The 26,802-nt window shown below is 41.6% G+C and overlaps 1 protein-coding gene across 17 annotated transcripts in view; it reads right to left on the bottom strand.

Moving 5' to 3' along the window:
- The window catches only part of ablim2 (actin binding LIM protein family, member 2), a 90,089-nt gene that overhangs the window by 13,948 nt on the left and 49,339 nt on the right, over positions 1-26,802 (bottom strand). For 2 of the 17 annotated variants that reach the window (XM_056368609.1, XM_056368608.1), the window contains exons 7-17: positions 19,388-19,475; positions 17,853-17,911; positions 16,428-16,469; positions 14,877-14,954; positions 14,590-14,733; positions 12,918-12,950; positions 11,902-12,019; positions 10,135-10,419; positions 4,640-4,747; positions 4,317-4,340; positions 1,638-1,691 (exon numbers count right to left, since the gene is read on the bottom strand). In XM_056368609.1, the coding sequence (XP_056224584.1) occupies positions 1,638-1,691; positions 4,317-4,340; positions 4,640-4,747; positions 10,135-10,419; positions 11,902-12,019; positions 12,918-12,950; positions 14,590-14,733; positions 14,877-14,954; positions 16,428-16,469; positions 17,853-17,911; positions 19,388-19,475 (1,033 nt within the window). Of the gene's footprint in view, positions 1-1,637; positions 1,692-4,316; positions 4,341-4,639; positions 4,748-9,403; positions 9,476-10,134; positions 10,420-11,901; positions 12,020-12,917; positions 12,951-14,589; positions 14,734-14,876; positions 14,955-16,427; positions 16,470-17,852; positions 17,912-19,387; positions 19,476-26,802 lie in introns of all 17 variants that reach the window. The other 15 variants (XM_056368612.1, XM_056368615.1, XM_056368610.1 and 12 more) reach the window with 15 other exon arrangements.

Here is a 26,802-nt window from a genome sequence, read left to right as displayed (position 1 = left end):
AGACCCTGATCAAAGAGCATTTTTCCACTAGTTCATTCTAAGTATCTGCTGCTGCTGCACTGTCCTCTAGAGGTTGATCATTTTGAACATGTTAAATGTCTGACAACAACCAGATCAGTGATGTCACATGACCTCTGTTCCCAGACATGCAGCATGTTTGAATGTTCCAGCTTGTAAAGAGCAGTACAACAGTGCTGTCGGCTTTATGTAATGATGGAGTGTCATTTTAACCTTAAAAGCTAAAGAAGGATGGTGCTTTCAAATGGCATGAAATGAAATGATATTATGTTTATTATATTTAACATTTGTTCTAGTTCATACTGAAACATACTGCAGGACTTTGTGTGTCTGATTGATGTAGCTGAGACAAACTGGGAAAAGAAGACAAAGTTATGGAAATCTTCTTGTTTAGGTCTGTCAGTGGAAAAGTGTCCATAACTAGGACCTGAGCATGACGTGAGATAAACCCATGACATCTCTATCAGGGTGGGGTAAAGCGCTTTATTATTTTTGTAGCTCTATCTTGTGATGTCGGCCTTGTTCAGACCAGTATTAACACAGCCTGGAAAAACACAGCCCGCTCACTGGTTTTTAACCGAGACCATGACTGTGATCATTGAGACAGAGGGTGAAATCACTGGTGCCCTACTTCTTCATTGTTTTACTCAAGCTCTGTGCCAACCCTATCACCACACAGGGGTGACTACTTGATACTGAAGGGGTGGTGTTAAAAGCTGGCCGTCATAGAGAGGGGCGTGATGCAAACAATCACATAAATAGGATGGCGCAAATCATCGGTCTCTCCTCGAAGGCATGGAAACTGATGGAGGTAGTTGTGTGAAGGTTTAATGAGCTTTAGAGAAAAGTCCAGACTCAGACATTCTTACCTTCACAGACACTGACCATCTGCTGTGTGAAGTGAACCTGTTTGTGGGAATGTGTGTTTTGGAAATGATAGAGATTGCTGTGTGGTCCCCATAAATCTGGCATATTGATGCCTTTGGACAATTTAAACACCTATCATATTAAGTTAAGGGAAAGTTCCTGGATACAGCATTAACTGTTGGATTGCAGTGGTGCGGTCTCCATCATTAAAGTGATGCACTACATGCCCATCTACCACCCCAACCTCCACACCACTACTGATTTGTTTGTTAATGTCAGGCATCATTCAGTTCTCAACATCTGGTCAACAGCAGCCTGAGCGACGCAGAGAGCTGCAGGCTCTCAGGTGAGCTCTGATGTCACCGTGAAAGTTTGCTGACATAACTGGAAGATGAGTCTGAGCATCACTGTGGCTCCGTCATGAAACTCTTGAGTTGTGTTTCAGACAGAGAACAAGTATATTACTAATAATATTTTGACCATCTGACAAAAAAATCCATACCAAAGACAAAAGCAAACCTACACCCTCGGTCTGAACACCCGGTCAGACGAGTGGCACCTATAGGTACCATAGATTTCTGTCTGCAGAAGTTGCATTGCACTGACACCACTCCGTCTGAATGGTCAACCTTGAATTGGCCCATTAAGTCCATTTGACAACATAGAATGGGTGGAGTACGACAGGTGACATGCAACACATCGTGCAGAGACCAGACCAGAGAAGGAAGTGTTAAAGAGGAAGTGGACTGTACCATGCTGCTTGTAGATGGGGGGTTTTCTATAGATATTATCTTTGACCATAGTCTCTGAAAATGGGAATAGATGCAGAGGAAAGAAAACGGAAGAAGCCAACATGGGAGGGAGGGAGAGAAAGAAAGAGAAATGGAGAAAAAGAAGCATGAGTTAGCAGTTATTGAGGGATGAGATATTTTTGAAGAAGCATAGGGGGCGCAGTAGAGCTTGATTCAACACATTTCTCATTTGGATTAACGCACATCAGAAACATCACCACTTTTAATACTATTCATGCAATATATTCAAAATGTATCAATGATTACTCTTTGTTGGAGGAGGTTATTTGATGCAGAACAATTCAATGACATCCAAAGAATAATATCAGAAACCACACATGGGCGCCAGGCATCAAACAGTCTATATGTATTAGTGTTCTTAAATCATTCAAAAAAGGGACCTAAATTAATAATATACAACAAAAGAGAAAGTTAATTCAAGCCTTGTTGCATTAACTGCTCTGTTAGATGACGGAGGATAAAAGGCTGAGCTCTTCCATCTCGGTGTCAGTGGACCCAGACAGGCCTCTGACAGAGACGCTTACTAACAACTGTCACACGTGAATCCACAGCAGAAACATGACTCACAATGAAATAACGCATGTGGGTACTTTCTCTTGTTGTTTCAGTGCCTGTCAGCGGCTGAAACAATAAGTGGATAATGGTTGGCTGTTTTTTCCACTTAACTTGCTTCCAACTTGGGAAGTTTTTTTTCCCCCTCTGCAATGACTGACAGTGTAATTGTCAATGGGAACAATATGTTGGATCAAATGGCTTTTCCTCTGCGAGAGACTTTAAGTAATGACGGATACACTGGCTATTGTCAAATCCTGGCCAAATGTATTGCAAATGGAATTCAAATTGAATTAATTTAAGTGATGCAATCTCATGCCAGATCTGTGAGAAAAAGAAAGGGCTTAGAAATAAGCAAACAGTACGGACAAGAGATATACAGAGTGCAACCCAAAAGCTAAAGGCAGTGAGTCAACACTATAAAGTAAAGACACTGGGCCTCATGCAAGAACCACTCATACAAACAGATTCAATCTGAGGTGGCATGAACGACTGATTTCAGAGAACTTGTGGAACTCATCAACTTTCTCATACTTAGAATTTGGTTTTAGGCATGAACAAATTCACAGTCATCCAGATGTATCATACACGTCATGTAAAGTGCAGAAAGTCTGATTTCCTTTCAAGTCATTGCTATTGTTAAGTCAAGACAGTCAAGTTTGCCATCCGTTGAACGGATAAAAGAGGTTAAACACTGGTTTTATATTCTCACCAGTAAACCAGTGATTATAGGTGAGAAGATGGATTGAGGACACGTGATGAATCATCGATTAATGTACAGTCTGATGGATGCGTCTAAAGGTTCTGTAGCCGTTGCCTGCTTCAGTGATTGTAGTCTCCAGCAGAGGTGTACCGTCAGGGAAAGCAAAGTGAGCAGTGTTTGCCCAGTTAAAGCTAAAACAGACATCAATATAATTTACTGCCCTCTTGTGGTGACAGCAGGGTATTGTCTCTGAAGCTAGCTACAGAGACAATAGGCTCATCGACAAAGGCTGGAGCTTGTCATGCGGAGCGGGGAGCAGCATTTTTTGGACGTTTGTGCATTGAGGATAATCCTGGGATCTGAGCGGTGATTAACTATGGTCAAAGTGTGCTCTAACCATGACTCAGCTTCCACCGTTCTGATCTCACATGTATTATACGTATGCACAGATGTGGAAGGAAACTAAACCTCCGCACACTTCCACAGTCTTTTCTTCCTGAGTGTTAAGAGGCAACAGCAGCGAGTAAATGAGCGAATGACACTGATTTATCATCTGAGCGCAAGAATATTGTTACAGGATTAGAGCAGCTTCTCTCAGGACTCGCTCAGCACGTAGGATGTGTGCATAGCAGGAGAGAGAGTGAGGGCGAGCGAGAGAGCGGTGAGGCTGGTGACCGGAGCGGAGAGTTAGTAGTTAGCATGTACAGCTGTGAACGTAGCAGCGCAATGTATGTGCACTTTAGGATATCTGTCAGTATATAAATGCTATAACTCCTCTAGACCCACGTTCCCATGTCTCCCCTGTGCTTCAACTACAGTCCAGTCTATGAACATTGAGGCAGATAAATACAGGATTCTGCCTTGTTGGTTGATGGTAACATTGTCACTTAATGATGATAAAGATTACCATAGAAGTGATTTCTAGATATTTATCCTCTATACTGTACATTAGATACATCAGTGTCAGTTTAAAGGAATAATCCTACAACTTCTTCAGACAGGAAGGAGAGCAGAAAGGTGAGAATGTCGAGGCAGAGAGACTTTGAGCACAGGAGAGACAGGAGTTTAAGAGCGATTTGCTGCTGTAAAAGTCACTGCATGCCACCGGTCTACAGTAATAAAGTCTGAATCAAGTGGACAGCTGTAGCAATCTTTTTTTGAGTCCCCTTATACCACTACTGACACTACTCCATGTTGTTAATGTTGTTTTTGTCTACTGATTTCCAACAGCAGGACTTCAAGCTCCACACTGTGAAGTTCTTCTTTTTTTTTTTATTATAGAAACTGTTCTTACATGAGGCCCAATACAAACAGCTTGATACCAAACATCCATTTATAGCTTCACAAGACTTATCTGCATGTACCTGGAAGGACAGAGTTCCAATTCACTGAAAAGTAAAAGACGGAGTCAGTATCTTAATACCAGCTGTAAATGTTGCACTAGATCTCCTCCGGTGGTTGAAGTTTTAATGTTGCTGCAGTGCAGGAGTGGAGTGTTGTGGGTATAAACAGCAGCAGACTTAAAACCTTCAAACACAGGAGGTCAGTGAAGCAGTGCTCTGTAGTTTTGGTAATTTGCTATGTATCTTACCTTGGTGTCCCCCTCCGTGTCACTCTAAAGAATGTGTAAAGGTGCAGGAAAGGTTAAAAGTCGGGTTGCAAGCTAAGCGCTGTGGTTATGGCTTACCTGGTATGTGGAAATGCCGGGGAGCAGCCACGTATGTAGAGGTAGATGAGGGGGATTTGCCATCAGAATAGGTGGATAAGCTGGGGGTACTTCGACCACTTTCACTACCTCCAGTTTTGGATGGAGGTGGATGGGCATTGGATATGAAAGGCAAGAGGGACGGGGTTTGGGAGAAAACAAAGGGCATTGGGGGGAGGGGGGCAAAAAGGCAGCATTATGGTAAGCATATTGATAAAGCTCAAACACGTTGCTGTAATTAATATAATGAGACAGGTGACTTGATAACCCAGCCATACACAGTATCTATATTTACTGTACGGTATTGAGCTAATGAACTGAACATCTGGCACTGAATCTTCCTGGTCTAGTGACCTGTTAAGTAATGAGACACAAAAATCACCCTGTACAAATTTGGATGCTACCACTTTAGCATAGATAATGCACCATGTTGTCCCTCAGCCAAAACGTCCTTTTTTCCTAGCAACATTGTCCAGAGTCTCAGGTCTGGAACATTTGAACACCTCCACAGGAGGGCATCTATGCTGTGCCTCAAACATTTCTTGTGGCCCTTCTCATTGCAAAGCAACAGCATCTTAAAAGCTAAGACAGTTACATAGATTGAGAGCACCCACCCTTCACAGAGCTACTTGTATCTCCAATTGTATTCTTTCTATCCAAAGCTTAAGTCTAGAAGTGAAGGTTGGAGTGAAGACAGGCCAGTAAATTGGCTGTGGGATATTTATGTGGAGGAACAGGTGGGGTCTGCACAGTCTGCCTGAGGAGTTCAGATTGTAAGGCTAGAGATGATGCATTCACATGCATGTACAAGCAGCAGACATCAAAGCATCAAAACACAACGTCTCTATGAACACTTGGCTGTATTTGTCCTGAAAATCAAGTGAGCATTGTCTGTCCCTCCAGAGCTCACCTTAGGACACCTGCGTTACAGGTGTACCACCCCAGTCAAACTGCTCCGCAACATATCAGAGCTTACGGTCTGAAGGAGCCAATGGGACCACATGTTACTCCTACACTAAATTGATATATTTAAATTAAACAATCAACAATGGCAACAAAGGGGGCGTCGTGTAGCGTAGTGGTTTAAGCAGGCGCCCCATGTGTAGAGGCTACAGTCCTCGCTGCAGTTGGCCCCGGTTCGAATCCCGCATCGGACGGCCTTTCGCTGCATGTCATTCCCCCTCTCTCTGCCTCCCTGTTTCCTGTCACTCTCCACTGTGCTGTCCATTAAAGGCATAAAAGCCCAAAATATACTTTAACAATGGCAACAAAGGTTATTCAAAGGTTTGTCTCTGAGAGCAAGAAGTTCAACGGCCAGATGGGAACTTTCTACAAGAGGTTTGCTGGTAAGGTGAGAGACTCTATCTGCATCAGTCTTGCTTCATTTTATTTATTGAAGCCACTCAAGTGATGAACGGAAGCTGCTGAAGTGATTCATTCTGAACTTGCTGAGACAAAACTAATCTGTAAGATCGCTGGCTTTGGAGATGTGTGAAAACAGCTGTCGGAGAGAAGGTGCTATTGTTCTGAACAGCTCTTCAGTTTAATTATAAAACAGCTTGAAGCCTCAAAGACTGTATGCAACAGTTTTCCAACTTCACTTTAAATACAGATTTTAGGTTTTTGCAAATGTGGTAGCACTGAACCCATTAGTGTCAGTCACCATGGCAATGATTCACTGAGAATGGACCTGGAGAGATAACCTGAGAGACGTTGTTCTCATCATTTAACAGTTAACAGTTGAAAACCACAATAATGTCTGAGTTGCTACAGTTTCACTGTGATTGGAGGTGCCAAAATAATGGTACTGACAGCAGCCCATCATTCATTTTGATACCCAGTGATTATATTATGTTTTTCCAGTTGTTTTTTTTCCCAAACATTTTGCGATATACAGTCAGGTCCAAAAGTCTGAGACCACTTTCCCATTCAAGTTCATGCATATGTGTCGTGGATCTTTTATCACAACCAGGGTCCACATTGTGTTAAGTCATAAGCAGGCTAGGTGATGGAGTCACCGACACCCTTGAGGCCAAAAGTAATAAACATTGCACACCCAGAAACAGTGAGAGAGAGATTGTGAGTGTGTGTGTGTGTGTGTGTTTGTGTGTGTGTGTGTGAGACGGCCTCAGACAGAGAGGAACCATTGGGTGAGATCTGGATGCAAGCGAATGAGATCACCGACACAAACAGCACTGCTGTTAGTGGTGGTCTGAGTGATCTCCCTCACATACATACTATCACACACACACACATGCCCGGGAACAGACACACACGTACACACACCACTGTTAGTGCAGGTCTCATTCTGGGGCAAATCCTGCATACAAACATCTGGAGCCAAGGTAGGAGGGGAAGGGAATTTTGGGGGAAATGCATTATAATCCATCTGAACACATTAGAAACTTGACAAGAGGCAGAGTCCATTCATTAATCAGAAACCAACAACACAATAACAAGATAGAAAACGATGGTTTTAGGATCATTAACACAATTTCACAATGTCCTCTCCTCAACTCTCCTTCAACCTCCATCATTAGACAACTCATCTGAATAGTGTTCAGTCTTACTACCACAGTGTCTCCTATTAGCGAACCTGATAGCTCCTTAAAGCTCGTTAAGTTATTAAGCCTGTTGCATGAAACCAAATAACCCTCTTTCATGGCATGTTAGGAACCACTAAGGCCTGAACAGGGCAAGCAGAGCACTATGTGCAAAACTCTGAGTGGAAGCTCATACTGTTTCCCTCTCTACTGCCTCATTTTAATCAGCCATTTTCAAGGTGCATGCATGAAGTTAGAAAAACTTGTTGGGGTTCTATAAAGTACAAACATCCTTTTTCAGGTAAAGGTTCTCTATAAGCGAAAATGAGACTACATAAGAACTTTATGGTGCTGGAGGAACCATTTATATGAGGGAAAACACAACAACATTTCAGATTATGGAAAATGTGGAACAACACAACAAAGTCCCTGGTGACAGCTCAATGTAATTTTCCTGTTTCTACTGTGGACTACTCTCAGCAGTGTCCTTGCATGAATTTGAATGATTATTTAATCATTAGCCTGAAGGGTGGAAGAGGAAATTGAAATAATAACAGAATACTTACATTTCTGTCGATTGCTTTCACACTGAATGTCTAGACAAAAGCATCAAAATCATTTTCTACAGAACTGCCAGACGAAGGAAACATTGATGAAGGAAACATCCACGAAGAACAGGAAGTGGCCATTGTCAGTATAGTTTTGGTAAACAACAACATCCACCTACATCAGCTACAAGAGCAAATCATTTCCTTCTATCCTTCCTTCCTTCCTGATTTCCTTCTTTCCTTCATTCCTTTCTTTATTATTTCCCTTCTTCCGTCTTTATTTCCTTTCTTCCTTATTTCCTTTCTTCCTTATTTTATTTTATCTTTTTAAATTCATTTTTATTATTCTTTATCGACGCCCCGCTACAGACTACCTTTCTTATTTAGTCTCTCACACAGAGCACAGCCTCCATCTGGATGCACAATAGTTTTGTCTTTATTTACTTCAACTCCAGAACGTAACAGACTTTCATTAGAGGCAGGTCTTTATGTCTAACTCCCTTTGTTTGATATATTGAGAGTTGGTCATAGTCGTTAGTCTAAAGCCTTGTTAGTGATGACTTCTCTCTCTCCCTCCCTCTCTCCTGCTCTCTCTGCTCGGTGTGTCTTATGTTATTCTTCTGCCTCCTTTAGTAATAATGATACATGGAATCAAAGTAGTTTATTTGCTGCAATGGAGGCAAGGCTCAGTGTATTGGAAGCACTCCTCCTCTTCCCTGCTTAGTAGACTGCCTGTGACAAGAGGTGCAGCCTGAACAGCATCCAGACCTGAACCAGGTTGATACCCAGTCTGTTTGAAAAAATTCTCTAAATCTAGAGACAATGAGCTGCAGCTGTAACCCCCCCCCCCCCCCCCCCCAAATAGAACCTGTTTGATCCAGAGACTCCAACTCAGTGACGAGGCACTCGACTTACCAGTGGTGGAAATATCAGTCAGTCAGTCAGTCAGGGACATTCCAGATTGGTTTAAAATTATGTGTTTTCTGAAATGTTGTTGTATTTTGACTCTCAGGACCACTGTATTATCTCCTTGACTTACAGTTAAAATATTCAGTTATTCATCAGTGGTTTGGTCAGGAGAGTTGTTTCTAAGGAATCCATTTGTCGATAACGTACTTACTTGTGCTTCTGTCAAAAACAACAGAATTCACCAATTATACTTGTCACCCTGCTTGCAAACCTCCATTTGCATTTTGTCAGTCATCAAAACCCAAAATCTGCACTTTATAAAGATTCACACCAAGGACAAGAACAAATAACATCAAGGGGATAAGGTTTGACACATAACAATGAACAAGGAAAAACAACAGGGTAGATTAAAGTCAAAGGCAGGCAAACAATGAGGTCAACAATCTGAACAGACAAGCACAAAAATGAAATCTCCCTCAATCTTCATCCCAAAGATAATGCCAAATGTATCAGGGTCACACTCAGGTTTACATCAAGTTAACCATGCACGACAACAACCACGTCCACAGACACAAGTGAACAGGGCAGGCAGAGTGAGAAAACTGAGTGGTCCTACGAATGTACCTTGATGCATCCCATGAACCCAACAACACCATGATACCAGACAACAACATCACAAAGCCTGCTAACCATTCCACTAGGGGACAGGGGACACAAAGAAGAGAAAGACTACTGGGGTTTTTTACCGTCAGGAGGAGGTAAACTGAGATGCAGAGATGTCCAAGGTTTAGGGTCAGGGAGGGGGTCCTGTTTGAACCCTGGGGGTGAGGGAGATCAATGGATAGGCAGAAGATGAAGCAAAGGGAAGTGGTTGGATAAGCCTTCCTGCTGGGTTCACCAGGGGATATGTACAGCACTGGTTTGTGATGTTGATTTCACGGATGTGTGGTATCATGAATAGCATTAGCAGTTTCATGGCTTTAGTTCAAGAATTAGAGAAGATAAACCCTCATGAGTGATCAAACAGTGGTTACAGAGCACACCAGGTCAGATGTTCTGTTTCCCATTATGACTCATTGGTCTATGGTGAACCAAGAGACCCAGAGACCCAGAGTGAGAGTTTCCAACACATGGTTAATTTGGTGCTTAACCACAACTCATGCCAAGTGAACTCATTTCAATGGTTGTATCACAGCATTCCATTCTGAAGGACCTTTGATCTCGGTCAAATACAGCGAAGACTGGCACATTGCTGCTGTTCCTAAATCCAAGGATTGCAAAACTCATTCTGGTTGGGTAGCAAGTTAAAAACCCCATGTTTGGGGCACTTTAAATTCCCATTCAAATATTAGCTTTTTGATAGTTCTTGAAAGGTTGGAGGTTTTTTGTCTGTCTAAGATTTGACAACAGCAATGATTCCAGCTACTTGTCCCTTGTCTGTATTGGACCAGGTCTTGGTCTCAGCGTGCTTTGATACCTCTGAAGTAAGGGATGTAGTTGTGCTGCTTCAGCATGGCCAGGGTGGTGGGGTTTAGGTGTAAAGACAAGCCTGTACTGCCACCTGCTGGTGTGGGTGAGTACTTGCCGCCACCACCACCTCCACTCCCTTCGGTCCCACCAGAATAGTGAACAGGGAGGGAGGATGAGTCCCTGGCCCAGTTGAAAGGGTACTTAATGCCACCCATGAGGGCTGGGGGCAAAGGAAGAGAACTGGAGTCACGGGCCTGGCTGCTGTATCTATCGCCAAGGTATAACTCTGGCCCTGAATGTCCAATCAGATCACAGAAACATGATGAGTCACTAGATGAAAATGTGAACGTATACAATAAATACAATGTATACATAGTCAAGTCTTTTTGACAATTAGCATTACAGGACATTAATGAAACAGGAATTGTATTTGGTTTTAGTTGTTTTCTGTTTTTTGTTGGTGACGATTTTAAAGTATCTGACTACTTTTAGGCCAACAAAAATACACCATTATAGAACTAAGGTTGGGTATTGATATCTGTGCCAAGACTATAAACATTGGATAGCACTGTATTTTGACCGTTCCTAGATGCCATTAATAAGCAGTAGTTGTAAGATGATATATTGTATAACACAACTGAAATGTTTTCATATCTTATTTGTTGATGAAATATAAAGAATTAGTTAATAACATTTATTAATCAGATTTACTAATAAAGTGATCATTCATTTATAAATACTTAATTACTTCCCATGACAACTGAGCAAACACATTCTGTTTGATACTTCCTGGTCAAGAATCAAACCTTCCAGCTGAACACGTCTCAGTGAATCTGAACATGTTTTTTTTTTTAAAACCACTAGTGAATCATTTGTGCACGTATAAACACAGTTACTGAATCATTTTTAACACAGTGTTATTCATGTGTGGTTATCATGACATATGATTACAGCTGTTATACGGTGTTTACACTGATGAACAACAGCTACAAATAATTCATAGGAAAATAAATAGTAGAACAACACATTCTCAAACTTGAAAAAAAATGTCCTAATATTGGCTTAAAATGATAATACAGTGTATTAATAACCAGATATTTAGTGTTTATATACTGCTTATAAATGCTAAATAATGAGGGGTGAAGTCATTGTGAGGGACTTGGACTCATGATCTCAGTATTTCAAAATGCCTTGGATGAAACCAATTATTGAGCTCAAGAGATTTACTGTAGATTTGAGAAAAATCCACAAATATTATGCTTGGAGGGAAACTGTATCATCTTATTCTAACAAAGGGGAAGATTTACAACAAACAGAACATATACTTCAGGAATGAATCTCTGCTGTCAAGTGACATTTTTATTAGGAAATACAAAAGCAGACTTTGACTTAGCTTGATATCCTCTAATGGGTTTTGACAGTGTAATATAAGGCCTGCAGATTTTAATCAGCCCAGGGAGGAGCATGTCATTTCATTTCTGGTTTTGAGGATGATGAATGGAAGGAAATGTTTGTAGCAGATGCTTTCTTCTATATACAGTGAAAAAAACCTCTCAGTTGCCACTTTTTTCTTTTGCACGACATTATTCTCAATTATTTACTGATGAGAAAATAAATAAAATGTGAGAGCAATGAGAATGCAATGAATATGCATGGGTTTCTGGGTAATATATTCCTTCAGTATTTTAGAAAGTCATACTTTAACTTGGACGTTTTCATGTGACAACAGCATTATATGGATTCTGGTGTACTACTGTGTGTATGAGGCTGATACCTGCTCGGCTGTAGTTTTGAGGGGAGCGGGATGGGGTATAACGTCCATGGCCCCCCAGGGAGCTGTTGGAGCTGGGACTGGAGGGCCTTCTCTGACGGGGTGACTTCTCCCCATCACCCTGGATGCAGAAACACAAAACATAATAAAATAAATCAGTTCATTCTACGGAGAAACACGTCCTGACTCACTCCTTCATCTCGGTGTCAGACAGGAATGTGGGCAAGACTCCATCTCTGATGCACTCTTAATAAAATGGATTCATTACATTGCGCAAGGCTTACAAAGGATCAAGGAAAACATAACGTCATGATAACACAGAAGACTGACACTTCTGCTTTTTAAAGAGTCAAAACAACAAAAAAAACATATTTTCTTCAACTTGAACGGCTGCAAAAATCTCACCCACACTGTCAGTGTTTTTGTGGCCTTTTTTTTTCTGTTGCTACCTTTCATGGGTGTAGCTAGGTGGCGAGATAACTATGTAGGAAGATGATGCCACTTATTCTTACCCTGCCTATGTATCAGCCAGCAGCAGTAGCTGTCAATATGTACAGCATCAGACTTATGTGAATACACATAGAATTATGTGTTGAATGGAAAACTCTGTGGCTATACATGTGCTACATCACACCCTAGCAAACCCTATGGGGCAAGAGCAGTCAGACAAGCTGCAACAGAAAACTTCAACTTTGACCTCCAACAACAGAGCTGTGCACAGTTTTCCTATGGAATGAGGGATTATTAAACATTTACGGTTTCACCTCCAAATAAAATGGTTTAGATAATTGGCTAAACTGTTAGCTTGTCTCGATGATGTTGGAAATCCTTTAAGCACAAGAACATATGAACTGCTTTAATCTAAGCAGACAGCATCTGTATGGACCGCTGACACATATCAAACCCTTTAAAGGTCCTACTTCTCTTATTTTAAAGATCTACATTTTGAAAGCCTACACAAACAAACACTTGACATGTGATGTGTGACATGCACAGTGAGACATAGGGAATCACGTTACCTCAGTAGGAGTAGGAGAAAGCAGCTGGGGGGACTGCAAATGAAGAGGGGGGAGAAAGCCAATGATTAGGACGAACTCATATGAGAGATTATATGAGTTAACCATCCAACCATGAGAGCGATCATTCAGTGTCAGTGAGTAATGACGTTCTTTAGCGGATGGATGAGATAAATGAGGCGGATCTGTTCAGTTTACATGGTCAGGTTGAGGCTGTGACTGAACTGCAGAGGAATGGATGTGTCAAGTGTGGGAAAACCCAGCGTGTGGTCGTGGATGATGGAGGGATAGCAAAGTGAGAAATTAAAAAAAAAGGCAACAGAGAGGCTATGAAAGGAAAGTTACACAAAGCTACAGCAATCTGTTTTTATGTGTAATATAAAATAGTAATAAACATTTAATCTCTTGGCAAAACATCACTATCTCTTCTACACATATACTCTACTCCGTTGTCTTTTCACACCATTTCCTCTTTATAATAAACTATTGGCTTTATTATTAGTCACCTTTGGTTTTGAAAAATAAGTCATTAATAAATAAATAAATAATAACGAGTCAGTAACTTCTCAGTTTCTAATGAGCTGTCAAGGTAACTAATAAAAAAATTAATTCTCAAATTCTAATACACCAATAGCAGTTGATATAGTAGTAAGTCATCAGCTATTCATTTCATAATAATACATCAAGTGTTCATAAATGGATTTTGATTGAGATGCTCTGCAGCACCTGTAGCTAAAGACAACAGAGCAGGTGGAAAACACCAGCCGAGGAGATTCTTCACAGACTGGCAACCCAAAGGTTCATTTAAATGACTTATCTATAAAGTATTATTAACGACTTTATGGCCCATTTATAAAGCCATTAGTTACAACTTATACTCACTTTATAAAGGGTGGCTTGTTAAAATGACATAATTTGTCAAATGTCATGACAAATTTGAGGAAGTAAATATTCTTAATTAAAGTAAATGCACTAATGTAATGTACAAGTATCACTACGGGTAACAGGTCTAGCATTCAAAATGTAAATATCATCAGTAAGCCGCATTTAAAGAGGAACTCTCCACCATTCAAAGAGTGTTTCTCTGCTCTCAGGTAAAAAGTGTCGTTTCAGCTCTGAATACAGACAGCGTCACTGCTGGGTAATTGCGCTCTGTGGCACCCAGAACCAAACCAAACAGTGATGTCATGGTGTACTGGCCACGCCCTGGAGTACACGTCTACATCACTGCAGCAATATGCAGAAATATTAAACCAATTGAAGCAGCAGCTGCTGTAAATGTGCTCACTATGCTGGTTGTCAGTGTAAGCTTACCATGCATTATGTTGTATCTGATATATATAAAATGATGCATTATATGTAGTAAATATACTGTATATATACATACATATATGTATTTAATGAATACATAAAGTACATCATTTCTGTGTTGCATTTGGTTTAGGCAAAGTTTACTGCATATGCAGTTGGTTAATTAATTGAATGCATCATATATCAAATGCTAATCATAAGTTCATATTTTTATCTAAAATGTAAATATTAATAACTATATCATTCAAAGCAATGTAGTAGCCCATAAATTCGTGAGTGAGTTCTTGAGTGGAATCGACTGGAAAAGAGAGAAGAGAGAAAAAAAAGAAAGAAGAAAGCAGAGAAAGGGAAGAGGCTGGTCTACCTCTCCGTAGTGCCTCTCCTCAGATGGGTAGCTGACGTACGGAGAGTAGGACAGCATGTCAGGCCTGTCGATGTTGTAGATGGCCTTGGTCTTTGGAAGAGCTGCCAGGTCCTTGTAGTCCAGCATCTCCTCTCCTAATTTGGCCTGAAAGAATGAAGCAAACAAATACACGGTTAACTTGTTTGTCAGGGCTTTGTTGAACTAATATGTAAGAAACAAACGCTACAGATCATTTTCAAACACATATGTATCTGCAGCTGCTGCCCCCCCTGGTGGCGCAGTCTTACATAGATGACTCTGCTTGGAGAGCCGGAGGCGCTGGATGCTGGGACAGAGGTGATGCTCTCAGAAGAAGTCCGGGTCACCTAAAACAGACACAAACACACACACACACACACACACACACACACACACACACGCGCACACACACACACACACACACACACACGCACTGTGTAAACATACTAGAAGCTGATATGTGGAGGTGACAGAAACATTAAGTATCTTTACTGCTCATCCACTCAAGCTCATGCTTTGTGTGAACAGAGGTTTAGTTCAGATTTTCATCTTCAGTGGAAAGAAAGACATGAACCGTCGTCTGGTGACAACACGGTGAATCTACAGTGAGAACACAGGGCATCTCCCGTCCTGTTATTGATAACAGTGATCACAACCAATGATTGATTTCTTTATGAAGAATTAAGCTCTTGATTGGTTTTGCATTATCGGACTGTTTGGTCTGTTAATTGTCAGAAATGAGTGAAAAAAACGTCATAATTTCCCAGAATCAGAGGTGAAATCTTCAAATTGCTTGTTTTGTCCTACCAGCAGTCATACCACAGCCCTGTGTGTCACAGCGCTTTGTACATATTTAGCATATTCAGCTTCCTATCAACTTCTGCGGTGTGCTACCAGCTGGAAAACTTCGTATTTTATAGCCCACAAACACTACTACATGTTTCCCTTTGTTCATCAAGCCCACATAACATTAGCTGTCAAACACAGGCATGAACTTTCCCATAACCTCAGCACTACGTACGCTCACATACACACTACACTACAACAAATATTCATGTACAGACTCATGAAGTGAAGAGTGCTGAACAACAGGTGACAGCATCGGCCCCCAGCTGGTTCACACCTACGAGCAAACTACGAAGAAAAATGCAGAAAAATGAATTGAATTTTGAATAAATTGAGTTGGATGTTCGCTGCAGAGACCTTTGACTCTAACCCTTTAAACTTGAGCTTAAACATCAACTTCATAAACTAAGTCCCAAGTACAACAGAACAGAACAATGTGCTTTAATCACACACAAGATACACACACACACACACACACACACACCCACACACGAGTACTGCGGCTCTATTAGTGAAGCTGTGTCAGGCATGGGCAATCAGCAAATATCAGTTATTGTTACATCACACAAGTTGAAGAGAGCAGTGAACCTCCCCCCCTCAGAACAGATGAATAAAAATAAGGCTTGTGATTAAAGTCTGATCTTCATCATCTTATAGATTTATCTTTAAACAAGTCACATCCACCCTGGCTGTTCAAGTTGTGTGAGTGTTGCCCCGATGTATCCTGCAGGTCCGGGCACATCCGTCATCTCTGCTCGTTCATTAAACCCTCCCTGTACATGCACAGGCTGATCATCAGCATCATCAGATCTGCCTCAAACATTCAGTGTCTTGATGTGGACCCGTCGATGCGGCTGCTGCTCGACATGAAGCAAATGTAGCAGTAGCTGTCAACCCATGCAGAAGATGGATGTGGGGGGGGGGGGGTTAAGTGAGGTTTTGGCGGGTGCGGGGGGGCGTACAGGGGCACCAACCTGTTGCTCAGGGACGTCACTGAGCTGTATCCGGACCTGCTTCTGGGAAGGAGAGGGAGTATGATGAAGAATGAGGATGGGAGATGGCGGACGGGCAGATACTGGATGTGAGGCTGTTGTATGTAAAAATGAAATGATGTAATAATGTAAAAATAATGAACTCCCTCCTCCTCTTTGCTGTGAACGGTCAGCTGGCTCAGTGTAGGTCCTGATAAACCTCGAGGTTTCAACTAGCTAACTCTTTCTGTTGGTGACTGTTAGAGGAGCCTGTGTATATGGGTCTTTTTCTGATTTGACACTGAGCAGAATCCTGGGGGGGTGGAGGGTGGAGGGGGTCAGTCCTCACTGATGTATGTAGAAGTGGGAAAATTACACTAGCAATGCTCACTAACTGCTGACAAATCAATCTTACTATTGATCCCTGTATCCCGATGCCAGACTGCATACCGGTTCAAAGCAGGTTGTGAGTCTGAGACTACGTGATATGAAAAAGTCGGTCTACAGAATAAAGAATTTATTAAAACTTCCAAAGACAAAATATCAATCTGTGGAGAACCCCTTTGTTTTCACTGATAAGGTTTAACTGGTAGTCACAGGTCGACTGCTATCCAACAGCAGAACTGTGTATTATAAAGATAAGTAGAAAGTAAAGGTGTAGCATCTTGTGTGGTTTGGGACCGTGTCTGATCATCACTGCAGACGACTTCCAACTTTGATTTTGTCTGCCAGACTGTGACTGTGGTAAGTGAAGATACGTGTGAGGTTCAGGCTGATAGCAGACTTTCATCCTCTGCTCCTCACTGATCCGAAAACAGCCGAAAAGCAGCTTAACAGCACTTTACATAACGTTTGCTGACGATATTGAAAAGGTCTCATCAGGGAGGTCAAATAAAAAAATCAGGAACTAATTCAACTGACATTTTCAACACTGGAGAAGACGCCCCCCCCCCCCTCCCCCCCCCCCCCCCTACTTCTTCTGGACGTCACAAGGAGATAAAGCTTTGAATAAAACTTTTCTGACATGACAGACACATGAACTCCCTCGATCACCTTTTTTTATCAGTCGCTATCAACCTCAGCGAAAGGAGCAAAGAATAGAGAGCGTTTATGGAACAGAGCCATAGACTGAAATATATTTCATTTCAAGCAAATCATCACTAATCAAACACGTCTTCAAGCGTCTGTCTTCCTCTCTGTTTTACCCACACACACACAAACCCCACTCCCTCTCTCCCTCACACCCTGAGGGGCCCCTGATAAGAAGAAAAGCTGATGGTCGCTTGTCAGTGTAGCAGTTCCACTACAACAGCCTCCACCATCCGCTCATATCTTCCCATGTAACATCCTAGTAAAAGCAGTCTAAGTGCCGGACGCTCTGTGGTCTGATGTGTTTCTGCTTTGGTTCTATTTCTCTTTTCCACCCACCTTACTCTTCTCCTCCTGCTTGGCTGCTTGTCTGCACGGAGGATGCCAGATAGAAGATCCTGAAGACACAGACACAGAGATCGTTTACAGCATTTCAAATGTCCGTTCATATTGTGGCTGGTAGTGTGAGTTGAGCAAGTGTTAGCATGTGAACATGTGTAATTCAGATAAAGGTGAACATGGTAAACATATTAGCATTGTCTTTGTTAACACTGTTGCATATTAGCATGCTAACATTAGCATAAGCATGGACCAAAACCTTTGGTGGGGCAGCTTTCAGCTTTGATGCTCTGAGCCGATGGAACAGCTGGAAGTGTTGAAATGTTTAAAACTCAAAATGTTCCTCTTCAACCTGGCTTTTCATTAAGTCATTAGTCACTTTATTTTATTCACTTATTTTTATTGTAATCATGATCAAGATTGTATTTTATTGTATCTTATTCTATTTTATTGTCAGCTTTCTTACTTGATTTGCCCTTTTCTTTTAAGCTCATTTAGCTTTGAACTGCACTGACCTGTAAAGCGCTATTCAAATAAAGTTTGATTGATTGGTTGATTGGTTGATTGATTGATTGGTAAAGCCTCACAGCCATACAGTTGCTGGCATGGCTGTGTAGTAGTGTTGTAGTTTTCACTAGTTTTTGTTCAGTTTGCCATTGTTCTAGTTTGCTGTATATTATTTATTATATCTCTGTGATGAAGTAATGTGTGGATGACAATATTGACATCTATACAAGGTGAAGCTAAATGAGACTATGGCGACTACGTTCATGACTCAGCTCTTCACCTGGAGTGAGATTTTTTTTTAAATATTTTTGGGCACTTTTGCCTTTATTTGATATTACAGTGAGTGGTAGACAGGAAAGTCAGGGAGAGAGAGTGAGGGGATGACATGTAGCAAATATCTGTGGGTTGGATTTCGAAACCCATGGCCGCTGCGGTCAGGACCAAGTCCATGTGGTAGGCGCTCCACCAGGTGAGCCACCGAGGCGCCCCACTGAGATATTTTTATGGTTATGGAAACAGAAAGCTGAGATATCCATGAGTAAATCAAGTAGTAGTTCAAGAAGAGCGGAAGCCAATCAACCGTCCAGGGCACAGCACCAGCTGCTGCTCCGTGTTAGAGCCACAGCAGCAGTAAATAACATCTCTGTGACTGTGTTGCTATGACTCAGGCACAAATGTGCATGATTCATTCACTGAGCTGCCAACCCGGGCCATTAGGAAAAAGAAGAACCATAATGCATTGGGTTTATGCTGAGGAACAGAGACTGAAGACAGGTGTTAGAGAGACAGAAATAAGAGAGCACAGATAAGAGTGAGCCAAAGAATTCTGTCACCACTAGACTATTAGCTGCAGAGCTTCATATAGTTTAAGAAGAGACAGTCACGTGTTTTTAGAAGTGAACCCTTTGAGGTTAAGCAGAAACAGTTACATTACCTTCCCTGAAAGTTTGGAGTGACAATAAAAGCGCTTGAATATTCAGTATATAGTATATAGTTTGTATAACGGATCTGAAAGTATCTGAGTTTACCTTGCAGGTACATTTCTTCTCCCTCTGCAAACATCTGCTCACAGCGGGCACAGCGGGCACATGTGGGGTGGTAATGCTTCTCTCCAGCCTGTTGAGCAAGAAACAAGAGCACGTTAGGACGGTGAAGCATTTATTTTTGGTTTGAGCTCTTCAGTGGATTGATTAAAGGGCTACTCAAGCAATTTATTCCTGCACCACCATAAAGCTCAGGGACTTGCAAAAGACATATTCAAAGGCAGATATTACCTGACTTTTAAGAACTAAATGTATGAGTCATGTGACAAAAACACTGGATCTTACATTTTCAATAATGTAACTCAGTGGCATCTTAAAAATCTATTTCAGAATTTGTATGTAAGTCTAAAGAACACAGTTGACTTATGTGTAAATGGTTCTGACAGATTATCTTGTAGTTATGATTTGTCAGATTGCAGATGGCGTCATGTTCACTTCACAATAATTGTGGCTAAAATAATTTACAAGAACGATATTATTGTAATATGAGTCAACGCTATGAGTCAAATCCATCTTTAACCTTGTTTACTGTGTTTTGTCAAATGAATTAGATTGAGATACGACTGTAGGGAGGTGGAGAGAGAGTCTGAAACCATGACTGTACAAAATATAATATTTAGTTTTAATCTGGATCATGTATAACTGTAATCATGAAGACAAACCAATGCAGTGCAGCCGATAACAGACAAACAGGAAATACCAATAAGTGATTTCACACCAGAGTGACCAATACGTTTACCTCATCCCTCAGGCTGCATTGTGGCCATTACTGACCATTACTTAGCCACACCCATCACCCCGAACATCCAATCATGCAAAGTCATTGATGTAAGTGTATGCAACTGTATTCCTATATAAGCTTGTTTTCTGCAGGTCTAAAGGCACATTTTATTAGGAAATTCATAATTAGCTCATTAAAAAGTTTCAGAGTTTGATTTGCATTCCTTGATTTAAGTGTCACTGGATGACAAGACAAGGTTGTGTTTCATTATTGAGCCATAAGGTGGAGCTCTTGTTTTTAGTAAGGAGCAGTGCAGCTGGACTCAGTGCAGAGAGAGGTGAAACAATCAACTTGACAGATTTACAGACGTAATGACTGATCAATATTCATCCACAGCAAAAAGGACAAAACGCAACTCCAAGAGCAGCTGGATCTTCTAACAGCTTTAGTATCAGTGGTGACGTCGTCTTTTAACACTCAACGCAAACTGTTCAAAACTACCTACAAATTCTCCAATAAGCCTGATGAGTCTGCAGTGTCTGAACCATTTATTATGACCCGTGTGTTAAGAATGGAGCTGTGATAACAGGGCTTGACATTTAGAGGCTAATGGGGGTCATACTGTATGTTATCTCCAGAGCTTGAAGAGGCAGTGTGAAGGGGAGGTGGTTGTCCCAGTGTGGATGGATGTGCCTGTTATATTGTTGTTACAGTTATAGTGTTGATTGCTTTTGGACTTGTTGTACTGCAGGCCACTGGAATCTAGGGTTCTTCAGGGATCCACTTAGTTCCGTATAGCTGAGACCCAGAATGCAAGTCAGGCTGGTCCAGAATATTGCTGCTAGCGCTGGTGTTCTCTTTCCTCTATTGGGAACTACAGTACTTGGGTCCAATTATCCTTGGGTATATTTGGATCTGGTATGACTGTCTATGGGTCCCTCTGGATCAGGAGTCTTTGTTCTTAACAAGCTACTTACTGTTTGCATTTCCACCTTGGGTAGTTTCCCTTCAGGGCCATTTCTGATTGAGTCCACAGTACTGGCTCCAAAACAGCACTTTGGACCTCTGCCACTGGAAGCAACCATCAGAGCAGTTGGTAGGTCCAGTGCCTTGCTCAAGGACACATCAGACACCTTGTTGTTGTTGTGGAAGAGTTTTGCCTTTTCGTAACAAGATTTTACTGAAACTAGCAAACTATTGGTCCAAAACCTGCTTTTCTCCCATTTGAATACCAGTCTGTTGGGTAATCCAAAAAACATTCCTCTTGTTCAGTGGGGATTCTCTCGGTACTAGTGCCTTATTCTCTTTTGTTTGGTGTCATGACAACAAGAAACAGCATTAGAAAAGGAGAATTATCTCACTCTGTTTGGCAGATTTTCTTGTTTTAAAACGTGTGATTTATGGACTCAATAATAAGCTAAACTACTCAAGATGGACACTCTGCAATGAAATCATTCTTTTCCTCTCTTTGCACAACAGTCATCTGATGTCTGCTGATCTCCACCTCCCAAAGGCATCCCTTCTCGCTTTCAACGGCGGCCTGAATACGCACAATCCCTCTGATGTCCCTCCACTTTGCTATGTCATCTCAGTATGGAACGATAGGAGAAAACATAGCATTGACGCTGTATTTCTTGGATAACACCCTACGTAATGATTATCAAACCAAATGGACAGCAGATGCGGAGATGAGGCAACCAAAGGAACGTGCTTCCCAGACTCCAGGTTCTAGTATTATTGGGAGACAAAGAAAGTAGCATGTTGTGGACACCATGCCAAAAGCTCATACTTGAAGTGAACTGAGACCGATAAATAGACAGAGACTGAGAGAAAAAAAGGAAGTTGTCTTAGAAACATTGACGTCCGGAGATAAAAGGACAAAGCTGGATTGAAATTCAAGCATGGAAAGTATGTGAGGGCCGGAAAGGAGATAGTACTGCAATCTTCCTTTGTCAGACTCCAAGGGTGCAGGAGAGGAAAATTGTCCTGCAGGACTGATAAGTCAGGGAAGACAATGGGCTGGAGGAAGGATGAACTTGAAAGATGATGACTGAATGTTTTACTTAGGAATAAGGCTGTAGCTGGTCAGCCAGGGTTTCCATTCATAGTTAAGACTCCGCAGACTTCAGGGTTTTTGAGACAGCCATGGTAAAGAGCTGGAAGAGATCATGGCAGCGCAGTGGTCACATGGCAAATAGTTGCAGAGCTTTTTTTTAATCTCTTTGTTTACTTAGTTACCTACATACCTGGTCTCTCTAACAAACCAATCAGGCGAAGGACATGATCCGTTTAGGGGATTGGAATAGATTTTGGTGAGCCAGGTGTAGCTACAGCACAAACACACACAGACACACACAGACACACACACACACACACACACACACACACACACACACAGCCTGTTTGTCTACTCTCTCCACAACTTGCAATTAGAACACAGCAGTTACTCAATCTATCTCTCTCAAGCTTTTACAGTGCACCTTCACAAAAGCACTCTTCTTGCTGTTACAACACTTGCTGTGTGCACAAAAAGTATTTGTGTGTAGAATGAAAACAAAAAGCTTGAGAGGGAAGTTCAAACCTTGTCTATTTTTATGTGTCACAGACTTGGCCAGTGCCTGTCTAAAGTGGGTATTATTGTCAGAGTGTCTAGAGGGGAGGTGCCAAAAAACCGCTTGTCGGATGGTCGAAATCACCTTGAAAACGTCCTCATCTTTCCAACAAGGGATTGGAGGGGGTCTGTGTCTGACCTTCTGAAAGCATCAATCCAACATCCACACCTGCTTACTCTGCTCTCTACTCTTACTTTAATCAAGCAATAATTGCCCTGTTGCCATAATGAGCAACTGTGATTTGATTTTATACTGCACATGGCATGAGTCTGCACAGTGAAAGGAGTTGGTTTCCTGTTTGAGAAGTTAGAGGTATGCAGCTTGTAGCTCACTGTGGGTGCTCCTTCTTGTTCCATTACTCCCTGCAATATTTCAAACTGATCCGCTGTCAAAAATTGCTGAACATGGCCGTTGTCCTGTTTTGTAGATGCATCTTTGATAAACAATAGCAGTAAGTGCAAAGATCACTGACAAACACACTGCATTTCCTACTTCATGATACAAGTCAACTTGCACTTCGCCAGTTAAATGCTTTTAAAGTGAAGCTGCAGCCGGAGGAACGTTTGGTTTGATTCGTTCATTTCTGGACGAACAATGAAGAAATGCCACGGCAATGAAAAGCTGAGCAACAGAGATGTAGGCAAAAACCATACACACAGTTTCTATTCACCCTCCTCTACTGCTAGCAGGTCCAGTTATTGATTTGATATGTCCCCACCAGGACTGTCAGCGTATCAGATTTTCACTACACAATATATATGATCAAAACAATTTATTATAACGATATAATCACAATATCTACAGAAAATTTGAAAAAAAACCCAATAATGCTATCAAGCAACTTCATCTTTACCTGTGTTTACTGTGTCTTTTGTTTCTTGTTTGGCAAATTAATTACACAAAATACTAATGTAGTGAGGTGGAGAGAGAGTCTGTAACCATAACTGCACAACAGCAAACACAAAGAATAATTACACTAATTGGATAGTGAAAAGGCAACTGGATGAACTGATAAACACTAGATCCCCCAGGCCTAACATCTGCCATCACCATATGTCTATTCTGTCTATAAACATGATTTATTGTCAATACTGGTATATCGCAACACTATTAGTCTCCGCATAGCAGACTCTTTGGTCTCAACAGGCTGCCCATTGATGAGCCGGGGGTAAGGAGAGGGTCTGTTCTCAGGCTCTTGGGGAGGCCTAACTCAACAGCCGTAGGAGTGATAATTTAAGAAATGGGAAAAGGGCCTAAGAACCTGGGAGCCAACTTGCATCATCCCACCCAGAGTGGAAGCTCCTGGGTCGACAACCAGACCTTTTGACCCGCATGTTATTGAGCAGCTGGAGTGTGACACTTGTCAGCTGTCGTTTTGTATCGGTCAGAGCCCTCCTCCAGTTGAGGTGGCACTGACACTGGGCTTGACTGGGTTAACTAACTGGTGTGGGTTTAAATGTAATGGCTAAAGGTCTTTATTAACTATTAAACATACCATTTTCTTGGCAGTTGTATGCACTCACATGTAGAGTAGCAAACAATTCAAATTATTTTGAACTCAAGATATTTTTGTGCACGTGCATGTTCTAAGCAGCAATGCTGCGCATTTTTTGGTAACTTAAAAAATAGACAAATTCAGTTAAACTTTATTGTCAAGTGCATTACAAATACAATGAAATCCTAGTGCTCTGGCTATCTCTGTCTTAAAGTTAAAATCTTTTAACTTTTCCAAAGTAAAATGTCTAAAAACAACTAGATCTATGTTCTATACGTTGTTGAGTTGTGTTCTAGCATTATCACAAATGTCTCCATCAATTCTCAAACCTACAGAAATCATCATGGTATAACATTTCGCCTGTTGCCTGTCAGTGACATCATATCCTCTATGATCATGTGTCAGTGTGTTTTTCTGACAGAAGCTCAACATTGACTTTTATCTAGTTTTAAGCCACAAACACTTTTTAAACCTTGGTGGTTTTCAGCTCTATATTTGAACCAGATGAAGGATTTTAGTCGTCGGACGTCTGGATCTGAAGTTATCAGAGAAACAAGCTGAGGAAATGTTAGACAGCTCAGCTCCCAGCTGCTGGAGACGTCCTGTCCTGTGTCCCTGAAGAGCGTCGATGAATCTCTGATTTTGAAAGTCAAACTGCTTTCTTCAGAGTTTCTACTGGTTTTAATCCCCTGGTGTGTTTGTTATGGAGAGGAGGACACCTCTGTGGATAATTCAGCTGCTGGTAAAAACCTGCTGAACGTCTGGTTCATAAGTTATCAGAGAAACAATCAGAACAAAGTTTAGCATCAATCTCAGCTCCAACTCTTCCCTGAGTCTCTGTCCTCTGGACAGCGTCGCTCAAACACTGACTTTAAATGTGAACCTGCTTTATTCAGAGTTTTTAACGGTTAGAATCAGCAGGTCTGTTTGATTTCCTGAACCACTGACACTGAAGGAATCCAAACCAGGAGGAGCTTACAGTAATGGTGGTGAAGACAACAACTCCCATGATCACATGCTATTTCATGACATCACCCACCGATGTTTTTTTGATATTGTTTTGATTGAGAGAAACCTAGAGGCAGAAGTTGCAGACTGTGTGTTTAACACAAGGGACACACACAAACTAAATGTTTCTACAATTGGTGGCGGTAACGCACCACATTTGGCTCCCATCTGCAAATAAAACACCAAAGAATAAAGTGGCAAGACAAGTCACTAGCTAATCTAGCTAGCTTCAGAATGCTAATGACAAGTCAGTTAACACGTTGGTCGAATGAACAGTCGGCTCATATTCCTCCGCTGGCCTCTCAGTTAGCAGCACTAGTTTATCATTGGCCAGATTAGCAGCTGGCTTCGGCAAGAAAATAGTCTCTCAGTTCCCTACACCAAGAAATCAAATATCCTCCAAACATCTCATGCCAACACCATTTTGGAATAGAATAATAATATTCTAGTGCGGTAATGTGACCAAAGCCCAATGACTGCTAAACGTCTGCTCAACGTCACCATGTCAATTAGCTGTCTGCCTGATGTTAGAGTTGTTAAGAGCCCGACGTCTTTCTTACATTCATGTCCAGAGCCAGCTGGGTTTATATGGTTGCATTGACAACCCTTTAAGGAATGAGGCAGTAAAAGAACAGAAGTAAGGAAAAACTTGCCTCAAGGAAGCAAACACAAGAACACTCCCTGCTCAGTCAGTACACACACCACCAAAACACACAAACACACACAAATGTGCTTTTAGTCCTGCTTGACTGGCTTTGGCTCCAGTCATTGTGGGCCAAAGAGCCAGGTACACACCTGATAGCCCGACACAACAGGAAATGGATGTGGATGATGTCATTTACAAACACAGTGTGACAAAGACAGAAACGTGCTCTCATTCCATCTCTTCTGTTCCTGCCTCTCTCCCGACACCGGAACCCGATGTGTTCATGAAAAAGAGAGCGTCATGTGATGAAAGGAAGAGAGAAAGTGAGAGAGAGAGAGATTGTTGTTTGTCTCTATAATACCGAGCTAGAGCTTCCAAGACCTCCCATCTAAAAGCTTTCTTCCTCTCCTCCTCTCATCCCTCTCTCCGCCCCAGGAGGGTATCCCATGTCACTTCCCTTCATCACTGTAGAACAACAGGCTGCTTCACTGGGTCACATTCTGCTGCACTGATTTCTACCTGCCTCTCCGATGCTCCTCTGCTTCATCCAACTCCGTCAATCTCTCTCCCTCTTTCCTATTCCACCATGTTGCTCCAGCTTTTCTTGTTCATTGAGAATGAACAGCTACAAAGTAATATCACACTGGCCATTCTGGGGGATGCAGATGTTTGGTGTTGTTGATTAGTATAGTGCTTCTAATACTTACACCAGGAAAACACTGCCTGCCTCAACATTGCATAAAACTGACACCTTCCCCTACAGTTTGTCTAGTCTGAATCTGAATACGACACCGACATGAAAAGATATAAATATATTTTTTAACCATTTCAGCAGCTGCATGTGAAGGCAAAGATGTTTTAATGACGTTTTCTGTCAAAAATAAATCAGAAAGGTTGAAATACAATATGAGTGATGGC

The sequence above is a fragment of the Seriola aureovittata genome, chromosome 23 (assembly GCF_021018895.1).
Source record: "Seriola aureovittata isolate HTS-2021-v1 ecotype China chromosome 23, ASM2101889v1, whole genome shotgun sequence".
Classification (NCBI taxonomy): domain Eukaryota; kingdom Metazoa; phylum Chordata; class Actinopteri; order Carangiformes; family Carangidae; genus Seriola; species Seriola aureovittata.
The sequence above is the reverse complement of the archived record's forward strand: the minus strand, read 5'-3'. Positions and strand labels throughout refer to the sequence as shown.